At 40.3% G+C, this 25,395-nt stretch overlaps 1 protein-coding gene across 2 annotated transcripts in view; it reads right to left on the bottom strand.

The window, feature by feature from the left end:
* Positions 1 to 820: 820 nt before the first annotated feature.
* vps50 (VPS50 subunit of EARP/GARPII complex) overlaps positions 821 to 25,395 on the bottom strand; it is a 118,234-nt gene continuing 93,659 nt past the window's right edge. For both annotated transcript variants that reach the window (XM_030063729.1, XM_030063730.1), the window contains 6 exons: positions 19,433 to 19,581; positions 15,776 to 15,872; positions 14,839 to 14,997; positions 10,915 to 11,036; positions 3,561 to 3,750; positions 821 to 2,680 (listed from right to left, as the gene is read on the bottom strand). In XM_030063729.1, the coding sequence (XP_029919589.1) occupies positions 2,561 to 2,680; positions 3,561 to 3,750; positions 10,915 to 11,036; positions 14,839 to 14,997; positions 15,776 to 15,872; positions 19,433 to 19,581 (837 nt within the window). In that variant the 3' untranslated portion in view covers positions 821 to 2,560. The remainder of the gene's footprint in view (positions 2,681 to 3,560; positions 3,751 to 10,914; positions 11,037 to 14,838; positions 14,998 to 15,775; positions 15,873 to 19,432; positions 19,582 to 25,395) is intronic.

The following is a 25,395-nucleotide window of genomic DNA, read 5'->3' as shown; positions in this document are numbered from 1 at the left end:
ACATGTCAAGTGAAGAAGACTCAAACCTCATCTCAACATTACTCCCTGATTATTTTTGGTGTATCAGTTATGAATGAGTGGCTAATTCTTTGACTGAGCCTGAGATCAGTTCCTGTTCCTGTGTCAGTACAGCCACATGTCCCATGCAGCAATAATCAGTCACACATATATTCTTATTCCCTTGTTATAAAACCAGACAATATGTCTTCCTAAAATGACGCAGGCAGCCTTTGGGCCAATCAGTGACAAGATGCCACACCCCTCCAAGTTTCATCCAATCAGACTGATAATGTAGGAGGTACGTCTTTCAAAAAATGAAATTTTGACCTTTAGTAATAGCATCCCCTCCAGGTCAAACAGTGTATTTTTCAAGTTCTGTCAAAACTGGAGCAGTGATGCACGAGTTATGGTCTCCCCTCAGTTCACTGCATGAGGGAATGAAACATTTGAGCTCTTTTACAGTGAAGCAATGAGTCATGAAAGAGCTACAATGAGTCCTTCATATCACCTCATATTCAACCCCGATCAATAGGCTCCTCTTCACCAGGAAGGCCAAGAGCTGGTAGCCACAGAGGGAGGCTGTCTTAATTAGGCTGAACGCCCCCTGCTCCTGGCAGAGGGAAGCGTCATTAGGATGGAGCGAGGCACTGCAGAAAGGTAGCTCACACATTCTGATGACCTGCACACTACTTGGGCTCATTACCTACACAAACCCATAAACTAAATCTGATGTGGTGCTGATATCTCTAATTTTTTTCTGTGCAGTTGGCAAAGATGAGGAAGCATTTTTCCTCAATTTGTAACAAAAGAAACACTGAAGTATCCACCATTAGTGTGTTTATTATGTTAGAATCATTTTGGTTAAAACTACAACTCCAACACTGATTACTGATTTTCACTATAGTGCACTTGAGCCTTGATATAATTGTCAATGTTTAAATATATGTATTTCCATAACAGTAAGACAGGTTACAGGGTACTCAGAGGCGAGAGATGACAATGGTCTTCCAGCAATTTTCATATATATATAAAAAAAGCCCTGAACCCAAACAAGACACAAAAAGCAAGAAATAAATAGAAACAATGTTCAAAACATTCACATTTATATTATTCTTCTTGGAATAACTGTGCACAACATAAGAATGGAGTAGAGCAGGATCAGAAAGTGTAACTTCATTTCTTTCATTTGACAGAAAAGCCATCTGTCTCCCAGGCAGAGCTGGTTGAGTTAAACTAATGGAGATGACTGAGGGATAACTTTCCCAAAGACTTAAAGACTTGTTTTTGTCGTCGTCCCCACAGCTCAGTTATTCACTCAAGAGACCACACGATCAGCGCTTGACTGCACAAACTTACAAAACTGCTAAAAAAGCCCCCAAACATTTTACTGTTCAACATGAAGGGCAGACAGTGAACTGCAAGCTAAGCAATACAACACTGTGACCACAAAGACTTTCAGAGACCCACCCCAGGATTATAAAATAATTTCCTCAGAAGACATGACAAATGAAGTGCAGCTGGTGCAGATTACAATCTAAGTATTGTGTTAATGTTAACTACAACCATTTATAATAGTTCCAGAATCATTATTATATTAGATTTACACAATTCTTGGACGAAACAAACAAAACAAAGGCAAGAAGCATTACAGTAGCATCCAGTCAGGCACGACAAATGCCCCGAAGCGAAATAATATACACAAACATATGGGCTGCCCTAATTTATCATGAGCGATTAAAGGGAACCATATCTCATATCTGAAGAGAATTAGTCACGACTTCATGTTGGACTGTGGTTGTATACACTTGAAACCACCACTAACTTGGTCCTCAATCTTCACATAGGCTTTACTACCTAATGGGGTAGCTCATATAGTTTTCCAACTCAAAGTACACCTGCTTTTGCTTTTTGGAGTTGTACCAGAAAGTGAACACATTTGGTGAACACACATCACCTGCACTCCTAGATATTCCGAGTCATTTTTCTTAAAAAAAAAAAAAAACACAACAACAACAAAAAGCAAACCTCATTCTCATGGAGCCTTGGCGAGGCCCAGGTGTTTGTGGTAGCAAAGACAGAGCAGCAGAAGTTGGAAGCAGCACGTCTGTTGATATGAAAATGCTGGGGCATGCATCATAAAAGGCGTTAACATACAGAGTCACTGCAACATGCTTGAATGTGAAACAAAGTTTTAGTATTCAAGTCCATCATCATGTCATCGGGTGCGTTCAACAGTTTCTTAATGGCCAGTAACTATCAACCAGTCTGGAAATGTGAGGAAAGATATTAGCCAAATTAACACAATTACGTCCATGTTCTTTTGTAATGGTCTTACAGCAAACACTGTTTTACAGAATATAATGTTGTACAATAGCAATACCATGTATATCTTCACTAACTGCTTGTTGAACACACCTCGAGCTCGCTGTGTGTGCTCTGAACTGAAAATGTGACATTCTGCGCTGAGCTCCGTCTTTAGTGTAGCTGTGGTCATTCATCTGCAGGGAAGTCCGGCTCTGTGGGCTGGGCGGTGTTTCTTGGGATGGTCTCATTCTTCCATCTATCTCTTTGGTCTGTCGATATCATCAATGGCGGCCAGAAGCTTCTGACGCGCCTTCTTGTTTATGTGCGAACCCAGACAAACGTTGACCAAGTTGGCTAGCTGCTTCATGGAGTATTCCTACACAAGTACACAGAGACAGACCCAGTCTGTCAGCAAAGCTGATATGTGGCCTCTCGGCACACGATTTTTAAAGAAATCTTTGACATTCTGACAGAGGTGGAAAAAGTATGGAGTGTTTTTTGTTTGTTTGTTTTTTATGCAATCAAACAGAGTAGGTTAGCAATCAAAAAATTCATTTGAAAGCAAAACTACTGACACGTCAGTCAGAAAATGTTTTATTGCAAGTAAAATAAATTTGTGATTAAAATGTCAATCAAAACTTACGACTCTGAAAGATGAAAGACACGTCTCTATTGGCGAGTCTCGATTGGACTGACAGCCACAGTTATAATGTAATAGTATTACGGCCATCTTGTGGATAGGCGTGTGGATTGGAACGGCTTACAGACTGCTGCATTAGAGCTGTGGATGTTGCCAAGCTGTTGCTCAGATCCAGACTGGCCAATAGAAACGTGTCTTACATCTTTCAAAGTAGGTCCCGCCCACGAGAGGCAGCTCAACAGAACGCAAGTCTGTTGAGCAAGTTTGCAAGTCTAAAACAAAGTTTTAGACTTGCAAACAAAACTTTTGGACTGAAACTGTTGCTTTCAAATTTGTTTTTTGATTGCAAACCTATTCTGTTTGACTGCATAATAAAGAAATAAAGAAACACTCCATAGAAAGTAAACAAATCGAACCATATATTTACTGTTGCATTGAACCTTGCAATAATAAATTTCACAACAATAAACTGACAACCACTTGCAACATTAGCATCTTAAACACACCTCAAACTACAAAAACATTCAACTGTTTATTCTTTTGTAACTAAGGCAGGTCTTCAGTCTGTCAAAACTTTACTCTAGCCCCTTAAACTCAGCCTGGGCCGGTGGCTCACCCTGTGATTCTTGATGAACTGCTCCATGTCGTTCTCAGTCAGGTAGTAAGCCTTGATGTAGGTCTCCACAAACTCCTTGTCAGGGATGGGCCGCAGGTCGGTCAGCTTCTCCAGCTTCATCAGGAACTGTTGGAAGTCCAGCTGCATCAGGGCCCGGCCCTCATTGCTGCACTTCTTGACATTAGCATAGCTGGGGAACGGAGAGGCAGAGGGAAAAGATAAGCTTAGAGTCAGAATCAGGCCTGTTAATTTAGTATTTTAATGAATAGGGAGATATCCAGAAGATGTCATAGCGTTTGATGCAATTAATCATGTTGAAGTTCACGTACGGTATGCTGGAACATAAGTAGAATGCATGTAAATTCAGTCAATCTCTAATTTAACAGTTAAATCTACATTAAAATGTCATTAAAACCTGTCATTTCATCCAAATAACACTCAGCATTTGCAATGACTTGATCCAGCTGTTCTTCCCGCAGCACACTGAGGAAAAAACATTCACATCCATTTGCCATCTGGTATCACAAAGGGCAAACGTGTGTCAGCACAAGCAGCACAGAAAGCTGGTGGTCCAACAGTACAGGGGGTGCAATTAAAAATCAAAATTGTCAGTTATATTCATACTAATACAATCAACTGTACATCAATTAATAAATAAATGCTGCAATTGATTTATGATTTAGTTAAACTTTTAACTGAAATACAAATGATTTTTGATGTGGTGTTCCAATAGGGCTGCGAGATACGTTTTTTTTTCTTCATAAATTGTCTTTTTAACAGTGGATTTTCTTGAACTTTAACTATAAACATGCCACAGCCTGGCTGAGAGTAAATTTGGGCTTTTAGGGAGGGGCGAAAGTGGAGCGCGGCAAAGGAAAGGGATACGCAGAATTTATAACACAAGACAAAACGAGAGCATCACTGCAAAACAGACTGCAGCAGAACAATCGTTTAATCTCTATTATCTTGTTTTTTGAATCGTCAGAAGCAAAAATTACAATTGAAAATAAACTTCAAGTAATTGCCTAGCCTTATTTTCCAGTTAATAAAACAAGTAACCTGAGACAACAAGCTATTTATTAAAAACATGCAACTGCAGTGTGATTATTATGTTAAGAGGATGTGTTTTAATTGCTTCTCAGGATTGATTATTGTACATTCATAACAGCTAGAATATATTACTGTAATACATCTTTCTCGGGCCTACCTAAGACAAAAAGGTCTCCATTTGCTCCAGAAAGCAGATGCCAGAGTCCACACAAGATCTTATAACACCATGAAAAAGCTGATTAAAAAAAAAAATCTTCCTTCCTACCCATGAGGCTTTAAATGAACCGGCTCCCTCATATATCTCCAGCCTTGTTGCTCCCTATATTCCATCACATCCTCTATGTTCCCTTGATGCCGGTTACTTAACTATTCCACAATTTAATAAGAACTCTTTTGGTGGTCAAGTCTTTGCCCGCGGCTCCACTTCTCTGGAATAATCCTCCGCTGCAAATTCGGGAGGCAGGCTCCGTTGATGCTTTCAAATCCAGGCTGACACACATCCTTTCTCTGTTCGCTAAGACCTCTCCTAATTTCACCTGCTGGGAACCCAAATCACCGACTGCTTCTCCTTCTTGACAAGTAGCTACCCCAATCCCGTTGTCCTTGTTGTCATATTAACGTCATTACCTGTGTATGCATGTGTGTGTGTACTTTGACATGTAATATCACGTGTTTCATCTCTATTGTTTTAAACTGACTTGTAAAGTGTACAGAGACTCTCCGGGTGGTGCCCACTGAATGACCTGAAATTAATGTTGAAGTGAAGTAAGTGATAAAAATTAGGACACAGTCAACTGTTATCTTGGTGACAACTGGGGAAGTAAAATCCGGGTTGAAAATCCCTTAAAGGACAAGCATGAATCTTCATGCCGCTCACACTGCGGCTCAGGGCAGCCTGTCTCCCAGCGGTGCGTGTGTGTGCATGTGAGAGCCAGCGGTGTGTATGGGTCCACACGGCTATCAGTGCCCTGGTGTGTCAGTATACAGATTTGAACCACAGAGTATGCATTGGTGTGTGTGATTCTGTCACAAAATATACACAATGTGTGTGTACAATGTGTCTGGCAGTGGTGGAGCCGGTCCGCCAGCAGATCGGTGGCTGCTGACACCAGGTGTAGAGCAAACTGGCTCACAGACAGGCAACTACTCTCTCTGAAGGAGAGATACTGCCAAACTCATCTCCTCTCTCTCTCTCTCTCTCTCTCTCTCACACACACACATACACACACACAGACACACTCATTCATTTACTTTTTTCTCTCTCATCCCCTCTCCCTGTCACCTGCGCTCTTTCCTACGCTTGTCAAACCTGCCAGAGTTTGGATGCTGAGTGCTTTTGCGGTCTTGGATTAGAATGTTAGCAAAGCCATTTCTAAGAGTGTAACTCCGGGACAGACGAGGGCAGGACTGAGACGGGAATAAGAGACTGAGCCAGCCGCAGCACAAATAAACAAACCCAACTGCTCAGAGAGAGAGGCAAGTCTGTGTCGCGGCAGCTAAAGTGGCCTGGCATCGCACAGCCCTAATGGGTCATTTGTTCATTTGGAAGGGGTCAGAAGTTCTCTTACGCAATAGGGGAGGAAAGTGCTCAGCAGCGTGTGTGGCGAGATAAACCTGTCTCTTTTCGGTGAGTGCAGGCAGGCCTTACCGCACGTCTCCTCTTTGAAACGCTCTGCAAGCACTCAAACACTACGCAGGCATGTATTTTTAACCCAAACCATCTCTGTGTCCCTACTAAACAGTCCTCTTAAACATGACCTGTACAAATTAAGCACTACTTAAGCTTCAATATGCACTAATGTTGATGTCTTGATCCTCATCAAGTGTACGCATACTCATGACGACTGTTGCCTGTTACATCGATGTGGTCTCACGCCTCCAAATTTGACACTCAGGGACTTTGACTAACTTTCAGCTTTAGTAAGTTATCGGGTTCAGAAGGAAGCACTATCATAAATCCCACCACAGTTCTGGGAAAGATTCACAAACATGGTTATTTTAGGTTTATGCTTATATGGGAGCTTATATCTGGACTGTTTAAGCATATTTGTTTGAGCACCATATTTGAAAAGTGCCTTACATCACGTCCACACAGTTTGTGTCCCTGAGCGTCCAATCTGAGCACCCATGGCTGCTTCCAGTGCCTTCTAGGCCTCCTGCCCAAGTGGCTCTATTTGATGAGTCCAGAGTGAGACCTGCCTAGTTAGTTTTTTACCGCATGACTTAGGCTGTAATGATTTATTCACTGGATAACCTGTAAACTCTGACAATTAAACTGCACCGATATGCTAAAAGAAATAAATAAAATAAGTCACTCTGACTTTGGCCTGTACTGTTATGAAATGGTTTGAATCAAACTGCTGACCTGATGTTGTGTTGATCTAACAGAATACTAAGACTTACGATGTTTCTGTGAATAATGCTGTTTTAAAATAAATAATCTTCATGTAATTGTGCTGTTTTTCCACAAGTCAGAGGAAAAAAAAACATAGTCTTACATCACCCTAGACATCATGGCTAAAAGTACTCAGTTGAATAGTTGACTGGAACTAAAGCCAAATTGTCCCAAAACAGAACTAGAACAGCTAGAAACTAGAAACAAAACTAGTCTAAAGCAGATTTTTCAAAGGTTTCAAAAAATAGTGCTCTGATAGGCCCAGTAGTATGGGAGATTAGCTGCAGACAGATACACAAATGTACAAATACACAGCAGGACAACCGCGACCAAACACAAAACCCCCTGGATAAAAATTCTTAAATCACGACGCCAGCTAGGGGATCGTGATCATACTGAATGTAGGTTCAGCCAAAAATTCACAATCCCGACTTATCACCTTACAAAAGTGCTACTATTGCACTTGTACTCTTCCCATATTCCCACTCACAGCCTGTTCTGTCTGATCATGGGGGATTTATCGAACTTTCAATCTAAAAACCAACCGCATGTACTCTCAAGACACCTTCACTCAGTACGACACGGAAAGTGCTGAGAAAATACTGTGGGACTCTGCCGCCTATCAGCTCATAGCTCTCGCTCACAAGGGAGATGGTGGTGAAAGGCTTTGTGGGGGGAAGTGTCAAGTGCATTTTGGGGTTTGTGTGAGTGGCCTGCTATGTCCTACTATTCCCCGATGGGTCTTTGCTGAAGCTGAAAAGATAAAAGTGGCACAGGGGGTTGCTGGGATGAGAAGGACAAGAATTTAGTGAGGTTTTCTTAGGGGATACGTCCAATGAAACCAGACATCCGAGTCTCCAGTTTTCTTATCGAGATAATTTCCCTGCTGTTCTTCAAGGCACTTGACAACACACTTTGGAAAGAATTTTTCTTTTCTAATTTATGCTAAGCAGATGTTAAAACGACTGAAGGATAAACATGGAGAGCGAGTAAAACAAAGACAGAGAGAGAAGAACACAGAAATATAACTTTTTCTCCTTCCAATCAATGTCCCCATAGGCTTTCCTGGGAAAACAGCAGGGATGAGAGCGGGAGGCTCCAAATCACTTTTAATGTAATAACTCAACCACAGAATTGCTCGGTACATGACAAAAAACTCAAGGTCCCTATTTATGACTATGCCCTGGGAGTGCTGAGATGTTTTCAACCAAAAAGGCTTAAGATGTCAAAAAAAAAAACCTAGATGAATGAGCAAGCTAACATTTCCACACCTTCCAATTCTCTAATAAATAGAAACACTATTCCACAGGCACATATTGTATTACCATATTCTGGGATGATGAAGAGTGGCTGTAAACTACAACTGAATGAGGAGTGTTTGTGGATTTCTTTTTCCCCCTAAAGTGCTGCGAGCTATTTACGGTTCTTGAAAAGTCATGTGTGCTGAGACATCCTAAAAGATATAAATGAATAAATAAATATTTAATGTTAAGACGCTGCCCATGCTTAGGATGTTGGCCTTTGAACAACTTTGAACAACTATTAAGTAGGAGCCACTATCTAACAGGTATCTTTTGCACAGCTAAAAGGTGTATGTGCTGAAATGCATTTTAACTGAATAAGATGCTTTTAGTGCTTTTTTTTTTGTAAAATTTGGAGGTTTTACTCCTTTGGTTTGGTTTCTTTGGACAAGTGAAGACAATGCTATAAAAAAAAAAAACACATATAGGCACCAATTAACCAATCACGATCAATGGATAAAACAGCCTCAAATGTGGTTTTATGAATGCACACAGAGATGGATGCTCTACTTGTGCTTGGAAAGCACAGCACAGCGAAATGAGCTAGGGGCAAACCAACGTCTCGACTGATGCCCACACTCAGGAATTCCTTCATGTGCACCTGGAAAACCAGGGAAGCTGAATTACAGCAAAGAGCTTGGCCAAGATCAAGATCATGCCTAGCTAAAGTTTCGGGGACTGGAATCAGATTTGTTTTGAATCCCACTGCCTCCAAAATCTCTTAACTTGTCGGATGACAGGATATTAAAACTGTGTCCAATAAAAGGTGCCATTCAGACAGAGACGCTTTGCTTCGGAGAAACACTTTGTACTCCAAGTACTTCAACAGAGTATTTATTTCAATAGAGTATTTTAATTTCACTCTTGCAGAGCGGGGGACAATGCAACACTGTTGTTGAAAATAGGTAAACTTTTGATGAGAAGCAGTGCGATGGACAGCCAGTCAGTGACAACCTCTGTTTACATGTAACCAAGCTGCTGCCTGCCTCCTTTTTCATCGCAGACAGTCACAACTAATCTCTCCCCCCTTGCAGTGCGCCTGGCATCTTTGGTACATCTTGTGCTTCTTTTTGTGTGTGAATGAGACCACAGGAGCTACTTGTGAAGCCACATGACTTTTCTTTACAAGTCCTGGTTTGTTTGTAACTCTGTGATCCTAAACAAATTAAATACAAAAAACTTTTCCACTATGGATGGAAAAATGAATGGAAAAAACTTCAAATATTACATGCGGCGGGTACAGGTGCATGGACTCCATCCAGGGTCTGAGCACTTACCTACCTCCGAGAGTGTTTTTTTTCTTGTTTTTTATTCTTTTCTCATATTTTATTTTCATCTAAATAAATAACCTTGCCAACTTTCACAATCTGGCAATAAAAACAGACCAGCAGCAGCAGATCTGGCTGCCTGGGCAGAGTTATACTTCCTCTTGCTCCTGCTAAGAGGTGCTTACCTCCCCAAAATCAAAACAACATGCACTTATTTTAACCGCAACTCATTATAGGAAACAAAAGGAGGGTGCCGCTGTTGCAGCCAAATAATGCTCAGCATGTCATCACCTCAGACAAAAGAAACAATGACAATGTAAACAAGAACAAAAATAAGTAAATAAATCAATAAATGAATGCCTGGCCGGTGCTGAGATGAATCTACTGTGCACTCACTTTATCAGGTCCACCTGCACAATGTAATGCAGTTCAACGCAGCAGCTCTGCCATAAATTTCATAATGTTTATAATGTTCAGTTTGTGTTGACATTGTGGAGAATGTGTCAATTTAATTCTATGTTTATTATTATTATTAGTATCATTAGTTTGCAGAGGTCTTGTACTGTACTACATTATATTTAGAGGTGTTTCTCATTTTTTGTCCTTCCTATATATACAGACATGAGGGTGACAAAATAGTAGAAACACCACAATACAACAGCAGCACTAACTGTGAGCTCAATGCCAAACATAGAAGTGAATGAACACCTCTATTACTGTGACAAAAAGAAAAACCTGAGCATTACAGGCATCAGAAAATTAAACTTTAGACTGAACAGCTGAATTGGACTTTATTAGATGCAGGTGGACCTAATTAAGTGGCCACCGAGTGTATTTTATTATTCCATATTACTGTGATGTGGTCAAGTTTGAGTCTTTTCTGCATTTGTTGACTGTTTTGTCATTGTTGTTGTTGTGAGAGACGGTGTGTATAGTGTAGACAGTTTTTACAGCTGCATTAACTCCTTTGTGTTATTGCCAAGCAGCTCTGTCAGTGGAAGAGACATTCTGTAGAAATGTCTTGATTTATTAATTCAGGAGCTTGGAATGATGACAAACCATTAATAAAAAAAAAAAAAAAAAAAAAAAAAAAAAAAAAAAAAAAAAGGAAATGACAGAGGAAGTTTAATAATCTGAAGAACGCAAGCAAGCAACAAACATTTCATGGAAATATTTTAATCTGTTTTGGTTAATTTTTTTTTGTTTTTTGTCTTACTGCTCTTTGTGTTAATAATACATAAGTGAATTAATAGGACTTATCTTATCATTGTAGGCCTGGTGTGTGTGGGCAACACTTAACCAATATAACGGCAGCACACTGAAAAAAAAAAGTCTCTTACCCCTCTACAAGCGTGCGGTTGGCCAGGCGGATGCAGTGCTCCCACAGGACGTTGGACACCGGCAGGGGGATGCGCACATGTCTTGACACCTCACCCAGCCTCTTGTTAAACTGCTCAAACTCCTGGGAAGGAGGAGAAAAAAAATTAGGCTAAGAACGTTCAAGACATAGCTGTAAACAGTGTACCATCAACAACACAGAATCATGCCACCAGTGGTATTTGGGTGCTTTTATCTGTACTCTGACAAATCTGTAAATTGGCAGGATTAAGGTTGAAGTGTGCACGGTGTACACAGAAATATAAAAATCCACCCACAACCCTCTTGCATTCATTGCCATCGCTATTGTGCAGACACTAAAGCATTAATCTCTTGTTTTTACAATGACAAATCAGTATTAATGAAGTTTGAAAACCGATAATTAGCTCTTTAAATCTGAATCCACGTGGCAACCTTGATGTTATGTAACCATGAACATAGGCTTTTACACTGTAAATACAGCCATAAACAACCATAGCATTAAAAAAAAAATCATAAAATGGAGGAAAAAAAATCTCCCCCACCATGGAATATTATTCTGGGACTGCGCAATAAATTTCTGAACCATGCACATTTTAGGGTCTGCGCACAATGAAAAATTACAAGTTATTTTGGCTTCCTAAGCAGTCTCTAACTTATTGTTTTACAAGAAGGAGTACTCGGTCGGAATGCGCTGTCTGTGTGGGTTTGTTTATTGAGCTAAAGGTGCCATATAATTACATTTACATTCCCCTGTGTGATATCATACATATATGTTACAGTTTGCTGGTTTATTAACAACTGTAATACTACGAGTGAAACTAATTATTGACTCTGAGTGCGCTCATGCAAGGAAGCTCCTGGTTTACTGCTCCTCTGGGCGGTTTCCTCTTAAAGGGATGCACACATTTTTGGGCCTTATTTATATGATGTATTTGCCCCAGTTTTAGACACATCTACTCATTGCAGCTGGGTGTTCTGGGCTATTATGTGGCATAATTATATTTAAATACCATGCAGTGGTGGATTTAAAGTAATTTTAATCTGCACATACTGTTTGTAAATGATTATGATTGAGTAGGTGGGGTATAGTCTACTTAAACCAGCTCTACATGATCTCATTTGGAGAGAGGCTCCCTTTGGGGAGGTTAATTGTATTCAGCATCTGTGCAAATGATCCGCGACTAGTTTCTTCAAATTAATGTAATGACATTACAATTAACTTTTTGAGTCCAGTCCATTGTTCTGTCTGTCCTCATGTCTTTCTGCTGCAGTTCCTCAAAAAAATGTAACGTGCTCAAGAACTTCTGGTCTACAGCTCAGCTCTTTTTGGCCCCAGGGCCTGGTATAAATAAAAAAAGGGGAAAAATCAAAAGCTTCCTTGGGAGGAATAGCTTATACCTTTGGCTACTGTGCTCTTACTCACATCTCTCTAATTTGTATTTTGTAATGATGAGTCGTGCGGAGCGATGGGCAGACCCCAAACCCCTGCTGTACTGAACAGATGGAGGACACGGACTCTTAATCATTTGGAGGGAGCTAATTCATTTAAGACTCATTATTTGCGCTTTGCCAAATATGGCATTTGAATCGAGGAAACTCTCAACTGGATACATTCATTCACTACATAACTTACACGAGGGCATTTCATTGTCAGGACAGCCCTTGGGCATCTCTAACACAGTGCATCTTTGGTGACCTCTGGCCCCTCTTGTAATGTCTCTGCATTGCAGATATCCCACTGTTTCTTGCCATGCAGAATTGCTTCCATGCTCCAGTGAAAAATCATTAGCCATGGGGGTGTTGTTACAGCTGGCTTCCTAACGTTCTCTTTTTCATGTTTTAACCCAAAGGAAAGGGAGAAAATAATCTCAGTGGAAGATCCTGGCTGCTGTACACATAGATGGATTGGTCGCAAGTGGCCAAGAACTACAAGTGCCATGTTTTGCAGCTCCTTGTTTGCTGATGCAAAAAACACACCTGGAGAATCCAGAGGGTTTTGAAGAAAGGCCCACAAAAACGGCATGTTTTCTCAGTTGGCAACATAGATATGAATTTCAGCTATGCCAAAACACAGAACATATGCTTGCTGCCTCTCTCTGAAATTTTCAATTATGAATGAAATTCTGTAATTATGACATTATGTTGCTGTTTTGCAGAGGAGCACTTTGCAAGCGTCATAAATAAGTGAGATAAATGTGTCCCACAAGAGGACTGGTGTTTGTGTGCTAGTAAACGCAGGTCTGATGACTTCAATTCAAAACGCATCTTACTAAAAATGAACCTAAATTTTTAAAGCATACGAAACTGACATTGCTTGTGAACCCAAGAACCTGCAAGAATGAAATGTCTTTTCATTTACCCAACAGTCCAGAAATGGTTTTTGAATGAAGCATTTTGTCAATGAAGTCATTCTGACGTTCCTGCGTTTCCTTGCCACTTTATATGCAAATCAGTGCGAATGTTGAATACCACTGATCAACCTGAACTCATGAATAAAATATTCTGTGTGAAAATACCTTGTCAATCACTGCCAATATTAAAATGTATATGCATGTCTGACAAGTTGGCAGAAAGAACTATTAGCTTCGATTAGCTGCAGAAGAAAAGCACATCCTACTTGTAATATGCACCACATTGTGTCTAATAATGTGGCACTACTCCATCAGCTGCACAGTTTTGAAATGGTAACGCATTTCAACCAAGCCAGTGAGCCTAGACACTTTCCCCTCAGGCAATCTAACTTATAAGCTAAATTAGCTAGGCTCATAGGCAGTATAATTGCTGAGCTGCCAGACCCAGACAGAGATCTGTGAGCCATTCAGGGATCCAACAAGGTGAGCCTGAGCTCCTTCTTCATTAGCGGGGAATCTTTTACCCTGTGATTGGATGTGCAGGGTTTTTCGTACCGCCACATCTTTCATGTGACTTAACCGGCACTTCTTCCCAAGACATGCTTATGCATATATGGGGATTTCTCTGGGCTTTGTTCTAGCAAACAAGACCCTGCTCATGATTCAGCACCACAGTGAAGCCATCGTCTTCACCAAGACCTTTCTGTCTCTCTGTGCCAGGGGTATGAGAATTATGCCACGTGTCCTTGCCCCATGTAAAATGCATGATTGGATAAGTGAGCGGCATGAATAAAGATACACATTTGGTGAAAAAACTTTAAGTCTTTCCAAAAAAAAGCTTATGGGACTGAGGAGCTCAAATGTCGTTAACAAAAGCTGAAACTTCAGGGAAGATCTGCATTCAACTCTCCAAAGGTCATCCATGTGAATTATTCATGCCCTCCCAAATAATTGATATCAAAGGTCCCAAGGTGCATTTTAACTCATGAGGGACAACAATTAGACGAGGGGCTTGAAGAAACTTTAAACTGAGATGCATGAGAGCTAAGGTCGCAGGATACCTAGCTGGAGCTACAGCGATCACCAGAAACTTAGCTGGAGTATGTTGGAAGAAACACTTTTATTCCACATAAATGACAACAAAAAGTTATGAGGATAACCTGGATTGTATTTCACAACTGCATCTTAAAACCCACAGTATGCAAGGAAAGTTTCCAGAAGCAGAGAAAACTCCTTTGCAGTTAGTAGGTGCCTTTTGCATGTTTTAATTTCCCACAATAGTGTTTGAAAAGACACAGAGGACACTTGCCTGTTTCGGGAATGAGCTACGGGACCCGTGAGAAAGTGTTTGGCCTCAGACAAACATAAGTGAAAACGAACATTTGGATGAAGCTGAAGTGTTCTTCATTTATATTTAGCTGACAATCTGTCAAGGCTGTCCCTAATAATGACTAACAATCTTGATGAGATGACCACTCCCCATTGTGTGAGACTATTTGTAAACCAGTCAGTGCAGCATCAACATTCACCTATGCATTTCTTGCAGACCATTACCTTTAATAAGACGTCCACATACACGTTATGTTGGGACATTATCTCCCTAATGTCCCATTTAACTCCAGCCATCATGAGCAGCATCTGTTCGTAGTCGATGGCTTTGGCTGCCACAATCCAATATATAGGTTTACGAAGTTCACTGGCTGTAGACACCGTCTGATGGAGGAGGAAGGGAGAAAACATAAAAGGATGTGTATATTCTTCTTCTTTTCTTAATGTTACATAAGCAGTAAATAACCAGAAGGTGGAAAAGAATGTTAAGTCAAGGTTTGTCTTTGCTGAGTGGATAACACGACATGAAGTTTGCAAAATATAATTGCAATGACATTTCAAAGACAGGAATCAGGGGGGATGACATGCAGTTGATGCTTTGTGAAAACTGTCTCTGTAACTGAATATGTACGAAGACAAATGAACCGGGGAGAACGATGAGCAGAAACAGCTTTGTGGTTGTGACTGACAGGCAATTTTCTCTGGTGCTGATTGAGAATAGGACTGAATGCTGGGTTGCAGTTATACAGTCATTTCTCTCTCGGGAGAAATAGGCCCTTTTAAGGCAAACAGGAGTGAGACGGATGGTTATAAATTAATGGGTAAATGATAGAAGTAAATGTGTAGTTCGCATATCAAATGCCAGACATAATCCATATGTTTTACTAAGAATAAAGAGTTGAGATTTATCAAGATTGAACAGACAGTGCCTTACTCCACTGGCTGATTTATAACACAGATAAAGTTTACCTCAAGATGCTATATTAGAGCAATGATCACAATACTAAATCGCATTCACAACATCACACTGAAGACTGATGAAAACTACCTTTTGATTAGTAATCAAAGTTCTACAAAGATACTATGATAAGATACAAAGATAATATCTGTGCCATGAGCACAGATATTAAAAATCTGTAACAAAACTCCAGATAAAACATACCTGGGAGTAAAACTGTTGCAGGAAGGGCTTCTTGGCGGCGGGCATCATCGTATCCAGGTGGGACTGGAGGGACTCAAACTGTTCAGCCAGAAACACACTGAAAACAAACAGACAGCCAGTCAAGTCAGAGGCACACAGAAAATAATGATTTTTGTCCGACACTGAGAAACATGTTCTATAAAAAACTGACATTACCACTGACAGTTAATGACTCTGGTTGAGGTTCTTCACAGAGCATCAACTTAAATCTTTACAGTCATCCTTTAACGGGCCATGCAAATCTGAAATGACAAACCATGACGCTCCCAACTTTCTAGCTCAGCCTTTCCCATTTGAGGCCCACAGCAACAAGGTTGGTAGGGAAGAGTGAACAACACACAATGTAAAGGTTTTCGAACCTTGTATTTATAGTTTTATCTAATATAATCTGCTGTGTGACCAGAACATTAATTCTCCTTTGTTCCAATCAATAGGTTATCATTACGCACACTTTGGATTTGCAGGTCTTTAAAAGTCAAGTAAGAACGGATTGTATTTTTAATCCCAACAAATCAGGCGGTAGCTTTTACGCTGAATGGATTACAATTATTTTCATACAATACTGAGGGCACCAAGAGTGGCAAAGGGAGAAATATGCAACAAAAAATCAATGTGGACAGAGTTAAAACCCCATTCTACTCTGAATTCAGCCCTAACTAAATGCAGATCCTTTGACTCAGGCTGACTGATGGCTCTAATTTGTTACACTAAATAAAAACTGAAGGAACAACTTTATTTCACTGGGCTGAAGCTCTGAGTTGAGTCCAGAGTTTAAATGCTGGGGCTGCTGCGGTACAACCTGGCTGACTCGGCGATTTCTTTCTACTACTGCTTCTTGCCCTTTACAGGAATCTGCACCTCCACGCCTGTAATAGTCATTATCTGGCCGCTAATGCTCCCATTCAGCACCAACAGAGCTGATTAACACTATTACAGTGTGGAACAAACACCAAATCATGCTGAGTTTGGTATGTAACAGGGTGACAATATGCATAGCTGCTGTTCCCAGATAGGAGGACAAAATATGCAATTAAATGTCTGAACCAGCTAAATGTCAGTGTCCTTAATTAACAAAGCTACATGGTTCTCTAGCACTTCACCACAAGCAGGGCCACCTAAAAATGGGAAAAAAAGTGACTGTACTGTAATATGAGAGCTTAAAAACTACTAATACATGTATAAAATAAACCTAAGGCACTTCATCCCGGAGTAGAAACAAGACCGATGAGTGCCAGTTTTTTTTCCTGTGAAAAAACACGGACTTGTCCTCTGAGCACACCACTGCTTGTTTCAAGTTTGTAGTTCAGCACTAGTTAGTTTGAGCGCCCTCGTGGCTGAACCGATAGAGCGTGTACCGTGCGCCATTAAGGTTAAATCCTTGTTGCAGCAGCCCGGCTCCAATTCCCGCCTGAGCCCTTTGCTGCATGTTATCTGCTCTCTTGCCAACCTGTCCTTCCTGTTTCTCTCCACCATGCCTGTCTAATAAAGCAAAAGCAGCCAAAAATAATCTTATAAAAAGAAAGGGGATAAGTAAAATAAAACAGCAATTACTGTACTAACTTGTTCCTCTGAACATTCAGCTTGCATGGGCTCCCATTACAGCCGATACGGTTACACAGCCAACCGCTAAACAACCTGGATCAGTGGTGGTGGTGTTGTGAAAGAAACTCATCTGAGTTGGAGCAGAATATAAGTTGGCAGCATGTTTAGCAAAAGAGTTTTGCAAGAGAATCAAAGGATGAATTTACAGAGAAATGATCAGCCCGGAGAGTGAAATGACATTTTAGATTTTCGGAAAGCATGTTCCCATTCAGATTTACAGTGTTACAGCAACGACGAGACTAGAGAGATAAATTCAAATCGGCGGATCATTTATGCACTTTCCAAAACAATCGCGTGACTGACTTATCACGACAAGTGATGTCAGTGTGTGCTTTTTCCACATCGTGGCTGGTCCCACGTGAGTAATAACTGAAAACTCGCACCAGGGATGCTTTTTAAATCCACGCCAGACAAATGTGTTGGGGAGTACACTTCAAATATTGGCCAAATTGATGGCTCCATAAATGGAGCATCCAAAATGGTATCTGGGGACCAGCCAGACACCCTTACAGTTAAAACACCAAGAATTAACACATGCTGCCTGAGCAACACTAAATCTGTGAGCCATGCACTAGGAGCAGCCACAAAACCTCAAATGAGTCTAGCGCAAATACATTTGTTCTTTTTATGGACCTGAGAAAATCACATTAATTCACATTTGCTGGAACGGTTGATGTTTACCTCAGAGACATGGCGTAGCGTGAAAACATGCATACTCTACGTGCTTATCTGGTCATGCTTACATAAACACAGCACGTGGACAACAGTGAGAGAGGCACATTGTAGAGTTTATTATCTCAGGTCCCCTATAATCTTTGATCTCTGCTCAGAGACCCTGAAGCTTCATTGCTGAGTCCATTTTATAATTTCAATGAGCTGTAAAACTGTGAGTGGATCTTAGTTCCAGGATCCTCAGAGAAGTACTGGCCGTATTAAAAATGGTATATTCGAAGTATGTCAGAGGTGCTGCACAGAGCACACCAGGGCTAGCTGCTGAGTGGCCTCGCTGCCTTTGCTAATAGCGCCCTTTCGAAGAGTGAAGCTTTACATGCACTTATGCCCTGCACAAGTCAGGCTTTTTTTTTTCCTCCCCAGAGGATCTTTTCCTTTTAAACTTAACCAAACATCTATCTTCTCTCCCTTTGCACTTTTACTGCACTTTTAATTTCATTCTTTTTTCTATGAAGCTTGTTGCCAGTCTGCAATCCATGTGCAACTTTCTGAGAGTTTAAGCCCATTCAGCAGCTTTTACATCAGTGTCATCTTGGCCCTTGGCTTACAGAGCAGTTTTATAAAGCTGTTCTATACTGCAGACTTCATTTGTGGACTTCAAGTCCATCTTGGCAAGGGATGCTAGTTCCAGTGATTGTTTGGCACAGCCTTGCAAGTGTGTTTGTATCTATGTGAATGAGAGAGTGAGAACAAGACAGAGAGAGCGAGAGAGAGAATGCAGGGGACATTTTAACAAGGGAACAGGGGAACATGAATAAAGAAACGTGAAATTAGGGAAACAGCCAGAAATTCTATTTTGAGAAAAAACTCTCGCCTCTCTCTCTCTCACTCACATACACACACCACAGTATATACTGGGTCTCTGAAGCCTAGGCTGCATAACACTACCTAAATTTAAGAGCTCCTTGGGGCGAGTCAGTGAGTGGTGAAACCGCCTCTCTAAGCTGATCAAAGAAACTGCTTGGGTGAACATAACTGCCTAGTTATATCACATGGCCAGGACACACAAGTGATAGAGAGGGGCTTGCATATTAATCACATTCAGCAAACTATTATTATTTTTTTTTTTCTTATTTACAAAAAACAGAGGAATCGTGACTGAAACAGCTTTGATTTTTTTTTTCTTAAGATACAGATTAAATTTGTTGTTAAAATACATTTGGGTACAGAAAGAAATAATTGGGGGGATTAGAGCTATTTCACTTATAGTAATGCCATTTAGAGTGCTGTTAGTGCATAGTAATTATTGATGGTTTGCTGTGCTGCTGTGTAGAAAAGACTTACAGCGACTCGGTGGCCACCACCCTCTGTGCCAGGCCGTAGAGGGTCCCACTGTTGGTGAGAACCACCAGCTGGCTGAGATGGGGGCTGGGCACCTTCTCCTTCCTGTCCTCCGCCGGCCCGTGGACTCCTGCGTTCTCCCCTGCTGCCTCCTGGAGGACACACAGAGGGATGGACGAAGTTAGCATTCACAGACAGAGGACTTTGGAGCCTTTATCCCAAGGACATCTCATTTTTTAATTTAAATTTCAGAAATGACAACGACCAACTGAGAGAAGACACATTAAGTAAAATACTGAAGTGAAAAGGAACTGAAATTATTTGTCACAGCGGGTGCTAGTTGAAAGGTTCTTATAGCTTGCTTTGGAAAGTCGTGCTACATAATATGTAACTTTCACGGTGCAGATGTAATGTGCAACTTTTCAACTGCAAAACAAAGATAACGTTCAGATGTATGCTAATAGGTAAACATAATCTGAAATTCATGCGACTGCGTGCAACTCAATCACATCCAAAGTATACTGAGCAGTTCTGCTGACCAAACACTCCCCAATAACCAGCAGTCATCTTGTTCTTTTTGATACGCTCCACTATACGTCTTCCCCTGCAAGCCTTGTCGCCATTCTAAGGAAAATCATTTGAAAGAGAAGAAAAGACATTTCACGCTGAATCTCTTCCCATCAATCACAATCATGCACATCCACACGCAGAGCCACTGAAAATCCATACAGCAAAGCAGATCATAATATTTTCTATACGAGCATGTCTGGGTGGCGTGATGTATCACACTGGCATGTTTGGCTGTACACTCGGCAGCTGGAAAGGCCTCCGAAACAGTCCCTGACGGATCAATAGCAATCACACAGGTAATGAACGAATAGGGAGCTTTCAATGCCGTGCCATATCATCCACTTACACACTGCTCTCTCGTGAATATTGGGTCTAATCTTGTATAAGAGCATCATTATTACAAGCAACGAGTGGGCATTTATTATTAAAAATACTGCATCAAATAGCCCAAAGGGAAAAAAACAACATCCAAGCAAAGAGCTGGTCAGTGATATCTTGGAGCCATGTGAGACTAAGGAAGAAAATAAAATACTTCATCTGAAAAATGGCCATCCAGACTACATGAGACCAAATTATTTTTAAATTAAATTATCAATAAAGAAAATAAAGAACTAAAGTAAAGTTGTATAATGATAAGTGGTCAGTATGTTTTGCCTTTTATCACACAAAAAGGCTATAATGTGCATACTTTTGATGACAAATGATAACTTAAATGACATATAAGCAGTCCAACAAAGAGAAAATTTAGAGTAAGCAGCTCTATGTGCAATTCATTATCCTCGCTGAAGTAATGATACTTTCCCCAAACGTGAGAACTGCAACCTTCCCCAGGCCCTATAACAGTTATATCATGCTGCATTCAATCAAAGCTTCAGCGCTGGAGAAACTGTTATCACCCCGACATAAAACAATACATCTCTCCCAAGATTAAGTCTCAGTGCAAAGATAAAGGGTGTTTGAATTAAAAGTCAGAGATACGACTGAAATGAGATGGTAAATGGAGTGAGACATCACTGGTTGCAGATGGGAAGGATCATCTACAAAATGAAGAGTCAGAAAGGAAAATCCCAATTAATGTGCTTTCAAATGATTCAGCTCAGGTCTTTGCTTGGATGATGAAATGTCTTTAATGTTTAGCGTTGATGTTTCCATCAGCCAAGTGAATACATACAGTAAGTGTGAGCATATAGTAAAACTTCATAAAACAAACACCCACTACAAAAAACATGTAAAGTCTGTCATGAAAAATATTTAAAGCGTATGCTAATGTTAATGCTAAGATCTTACACTGGTAATGTCTGCCATATCTCTACTTTGTGTATCTATTTGAATGCAACACAGTGTCAGATGGGATAATCAATCACTTTCATGGGTTAAAGCTGCTCACACAAAAAAACAGTCCACAGCATTAAAAGTGCTCTCCGACACATAAACAAGATGAACATGCGGTGGTTATGGAGGTTATCCAGAAAGACCATTAGCACCTACCGCCAAATTAATAAATATTTAAAACATGAGGAAAAACTGCTGAGCGCCATTTGCAACTGTCATCAAAAGCCACTCTCCAAACAAATACAGATCTGCACCTGACTCACCCCTCTCATCCTACAGTCTTCCTCCCACTCTCCTTCCTGCCTGACACTGATTGATGTCGCTGAGTTGCTTTATGAAAATCAAGCTGCTAGTTGCATTTTTGCTTTCGAGTCAGTCCAAGATCAAAAGCTCACCCATTTCAACTTCAATTGCATTAGTCTGGCACTGCAGAGAAGTCTGTATTCTATGCAGTCTATATATTTTTTAATCAGTCTGTGTGATACTTGACCTTTTATTGACTACATCCCTGCGGCATAAACATCATAAACATCATTTTATGCAAAGAAAAAAAAACAGAATACACTGTACTTGGGGGGAAAACTGTTTCTTTTAACTTTTATAACTCTGCAGGGTTTCTTGTGTGGATGTAAAAGCCCTGGCCACACAAATAAACAAGCAGCAGTTCATGAGGCTTAGGACTCTCTTTTTTCCAGTCTTAAGGCTGGAGAGAGCGCAAATGGATTTTACACATGGTGTGAGCTTTGGATTTCTATTAATGCTATGGATTAAAAGCTACCGCAACAGGGTTTGCCCATTGCTTGGCCTATTTGGTACGGTATGTACACTGAATGCAATATAAGAGTGGGTTTTGTGTGCTTACTCAGTGTAAATTACATATTCAGTCTACAAACATACATACTCACAATGGCAAACATGATTTGATGGGACAGCATAAACATAATCTGGTGCCGTTGCCATTTTGTGCATCTACCTAAATGAATTCTAGGGGCAGACATGCAATGAAATCACATCTTGTATGTTCATGTCATGGATACAAATACTGAGATACAATGCAAAAGCTTCTCCATGATTATAATTTGCAAATAAATGTGAAATCGGCTGAGATTAGGAGGAGTATTTCCTTGCATAAATGAATTATTACAAATGAGAGATTAAACTTCCTCGCTCAATTGTCTTCCTAATCCTGCAGCAATTATGACTCCAACAAAGCAATCACTGGGGCTTGTGGCTCTTGGCAGACACACATTGCACTGCAGTGGAATCCTCAGCTTTATCACAGAAAAGGTAGAAAATGGCTTCATGATTCAAACTTCAAACTTCAGAAAAAAAAAAAAAAAAAAAAAAAAACTTCAATCACAGCTATATCAAATCTTCATTTAGTCATCATAATGGCGACTGTACCTCATCTGCTGCCAGACAGACTGAAATTAAGGGACATGCTAAGGACTGAACAAACACTATAATTTCACTTTATTCAACTTTAATCACACTGTATTCAATCAGGGTATTCAGTCATATCATTAATCCAGGGATCAGACCCATTCAGAATGACAAATGACCTCACGGTGATCAAAGGAAATCAACTCCATGTGCCTTCTACCTTGCAAAGTACATGCAAAAGAATGACACACTGGACTGATTAAGCCTTCCTGATAAATTTTTCAAAGTCATACAAAGGCCGATGTGAGGATTTAAGGAATTTTTATGCAGCCACGTTTCAACCCAGACAAGGGAGATGATGTTTGAATTTATTTTTTATTCCATTAGTGCCAATACATTAGGCGTTTGCCGACAGAAAAAAGGGGGAAAAAACAGACGCTTCCATTTAGCATGACTTATAGGGAAGACGTCACACGTCATTTGACTTATTTACGTCATGCAGCTGGATCGGGGTACGTGCAGCACGCTCAACGTGAGCTGCCATTTCTCTGCCGTCTCTCTGAGATCCAAAGTGGCGGCTCAGTGGCTGTAGTACTATCTACCTGTTATACAGCCAGCATACATGCTCAGCCTAATAATTGCTGGTCATCTGGTGTTTGTCATTGCTTGCTATTACATTTTTATTGCTAGAATAACTGAAAATCTCTGGTAAAATTCCAAGTAGCATGCTGACATACAGCAAAATATTGTATGCACGTATGCACATAGCTATGTATGTCTATCAATCTCTCTCTTCCTCTTGCTCTCTCTCTCAAGACTTAACACATTAGAGTATGTGTAATTCCACAGCTGCCTAAACAGTACTTTACAACCAACATTACCTACAATGAAATAGTGTTCCTGCAATCACGTTAAAGACTCATCAGTATAAGACTGAGACAGGCTGACGTTTAGGTAATTAGCATGCAAAATCTAAATCCCCTCTGGTGTAAATTTGTACTCGACAATTTCCTGTGGGTTAGCAGATAAAGGGAAAGGGAAAAGAGAGGTAAATTAAAAGTTTTGACAAATGGCAAATGAACATGAATCAGGTGTTAGCGCTTGGGAGATGTTGCACTCAGTTCATTATGACACCCGTGTGAAATATTGCTTCTGTGGGGAGGAAAAAATATCTTTGTGCATCAATGAGTGGAACAACAGAGATACAATGGAATGCAAAAAATGATGACAGTAATATGGCTGAGCGGTCTCAGGCAGAGCCAAAGGCTGATCACACACTGCTCAGCCCCTCAGAAATTATCTGCTGATGTTCACAAGTTAAACAACTTTTGAGAAGAATTTCATCAATGGTCAGAGGGTAATTACCCAACGAGTTTGATATTACTGACATCAAACAAGGGTTATGTGAAGAGCAAAATGGTTCTTTTCCATATCTTATCCATATCATATTGCAGACATTCACCACCAGCTTTTTAAGATATGTTATAGGATTTGGTTGCTTTGCTGTGCTTTTGTTTTTATTTGTTGTGAGGTAGATCATCAAGTTTCCACCTTGGGGAATAATACAATTGTCAATCACTCAATTGAAAAATGAGTGAACCAAATAATAAATAAAAAAATGACCATTCACTTCTCACAAAGCTTAATACACAGAGAGAAGTTGGAACATTACATGGCCTTTCTAACCTGTATTAAATGGCTGTATCTTCTACACGACGCCTCAGTTTTGGATTGTAAATTCTGCTGCAAATATGGTAGATAACCGCTAACAAAAATGATGAGAGCCTACATGAGAGCTGGCACGCAGACAAGATACAAAGGCCTGCAGGTGGGTGCAGCACATAAAGCAGCGGGAGCAGCATTGAAAAGACAGAGAAAGAAAAGGGAAAAAAAATCAATTGGCTTTCTAGAAAGTAGAACAACTGAATAAACCAACAGTAGCAAATAAAAAAAAAAAAAAAACACTTTAATTCATGAATATGAAGCGTGTTTGGAAATAAAGCATGCAGTTATGCAAATGATTTAATCAGCATAGTATTAGTAGGGGGTCTTCACTAATAATTCTGATTTACAATGCTTGCACACCTTAAGCCCACATGGCCTAATTTGTAATGTTAGTTTCAATAGTAGAGTAATGACAAAAAATTGACAGAAACTTTAAAGGTCAAGGCCAAAAACAAACAACTTTATCATCTATGATTAAACAGAGCTAAACAATCGGAGCTCTCTGTGAGGAAGCATAGGGCATTATAAAATTTGAACTGTATGACTGGAGTTAGTAAACCTGATTCTTGTAGTATTATTCTCCCCTTAGGTTTGTCAGCTTATGTTTGGCTTGAAGAGTCAAAGGCCAGGCAGAGAGACATGACAGACTCAAATCCAATAAGACTTCGCTCCACCTGCCCAAGTCATTCAGGTCTTCTTCTTCTACCAGGCCCTGTTCACTGAAAATTGTCATCTTCAAACAATAATGTGTCATGTAATCTCATGTGGGATGGGCACCTTATGTGGTGAAATGTGCAGAGAAATGTTTTATTTATTTTATTAGGGATGCACAAACTGAATTTGTCTTGGCCAATTCTGATTGACGATAGCTCTTTAAGCCTGACCTGCCAATACTGACCCTTGCTGATTCCAGTTTCTTTAGTTTAACATCATTAACAGTCGACACAAAAAACGGT

This window comes from Myripristis murdjan, chromosome 11 (assembly GCF_902150065.1).
Source record: "Myripristis murdjan chromosome 11, fMyrMur1.1, whole genome shotgun sequence".
Lineage (NCBI taxonomy): Eukaryota > Metazoa > Chordata > Actinopteri > Holocentriformes > Holocentridae > Myripristis > Myripristis murdjan.
The sequence above is the reverse complement of the archived record's forward strand: the minus strand, read 5'-3'. Positions and strand labels throughout refer to the sequence as shown.